The 1,542-nt window shown below is 39.0% G+C and overlaps 1 protein-coding gene across 1 annotated transcript; it reads right to left on the bottom strand.

Moving 5' to 3' along the window:
- Positions 1-582: 582 nt before the first annotated feature.
- LOC141147850 (olfactory receptor 6M1-like) lies at positions 583-1,542 on the bottom strand. Its single transcript, XM_073635016.1, has one exon. The coding sequence runs from the start codon at positions 1,540-1,542 to the stop codon at positions 583-585; it is 960 nt and encodes a 319-aa protein (XP_073491117.1).

Genomic DNA, 1,542 nt, shown 5'->3' with positions numbered 1-1,542 from the left:
GTAGTTTTAAATGACTTTTTTTCCTTTGAAATGTAATTTTGCTGTCAGACTGTTCTAAACACGGGAAACATGTGCCCCCTTTACAGGCATACTATAGACACCCCCAGGTACGAAATTTAAAGGGATATTACACTTTTATTGTTTCACTTTAAGCATTATTAAAATCACTGCTCCCAAAAAACGGCCGTTTTTAAAACTTTTTTTCTGCATTGATCCATGTCCCCTGGGGCAGGACCTAGGTCTCCAAACACTTTTTATGACAATAACTTGCATATAAGCCTTTAAAATTAGCACTTTTGATTATTCATGTTCGTGTCCCATAGACTTTAATGGTGTTCGAACCAATTTTTTGCCTGTTTGCAAGTTCTGGTGCAAACCGAACAGGGGGGTGTTCGGCTCATCCCTGTTTGCAACTAATACTTAAAAAAAATCACTTTCATAGAACCCTCCCCATTGAGGAACCCCAACAAATTGAACAGCCTTCGGGAAAACCTCTACACTAAATTTCTGATCCACATAACATCTGGATTTATTCACAATCCTCAAACCAAAAAAAAGTTGTATCCCATCATGGGTGGCTGCTTACGAGTCGTAATCCACCACAGAAAGTCTGTATCTTTGACACTTCTTTAAGGACTTAGACATTGCCTGCTGAACCTGCTTGTTCCTAAATGTAAATATGAATGGATTTATCGCAGGGATGAGGAAAATGTCTATAGCACTTATCATCTTATTAAACTCCAGGGAACCGCCCTTTCTTGGGGTGACGTAGAGAAATATGCTGCTTGAATATACGATGATCATGATGGTAAAATGCGATGTACATGTTGAGAAGGCCTTTTGTCTTCCATCGGCAGATGGGATACGGAAGACCGTCGTTAGTATGTACGTATATGTGAAGGCAATAAAAATGAGACTTCCTAAAATGACTATGGCAAACAAAAAGAAATCGATAATCTGAATGAAATACGTATCCATACAAACAAGCTCCATTAAGGGGACGGAGTCACAAAAGAAGTGATTTATTCTGTTTGGACCACAATACGGCAAATCCCCTTTAAAAACTTCCGCAATGTTAATGGAAAGGAAGCCACAGAACCAAGAGAAAGCCACTAGAGTGATACATTTGTTCCAGGTCATAATATTCATATAATGCAAGGGATTACACACAGCGAGATATCGGTCGTAAGACATGACGGTGATTAGTATCATGTCAGCGGTAGCCAGCAAGAAAAACCAATAGGACTGAGCCAGACAGCCGGCATAGGAAATGCTTTTCTTCCTAGACAACAAGTTACTCATGACTTTAGGAGAAACCACACATGCCAAGGTCACTTCTAGAAAAGCATAATTAGCAAGAAAGAAATACATAGGCGTCCGAAGATTATTATTAGTGCAAATCAGTAACAACACAAAAACATTTCCAAGCAGTGTTACAGTGTAAAGGAAAAGTATGGTGAGAAACAAGGAAATTTCCAATGTCCGAATATTGGGCAAACCTTCCAAAATAAATTCTGTCACGGTAGTTTGGTTACCATTCAT

The sequence above is a fragment of the Aquarana catesbeiana genome, linkage group LG06 (assembly GCF_042186555.1).
Source record: "Aquarana catesbeiana isolate 2022-GZ linkage group LG06, ASM4218655v1, whole genome shotgun sequence".
Taxonomy (NCBI): domain Eukaryota; kingdom Metazoa; phylum Chordata; class Amphibia; order Anura; family Ranidae; genus Aquarana; species Aquarana catesbeiana.
This window is presented reverse-complemented; position numbering and strand designations above follow the sequence as displayed.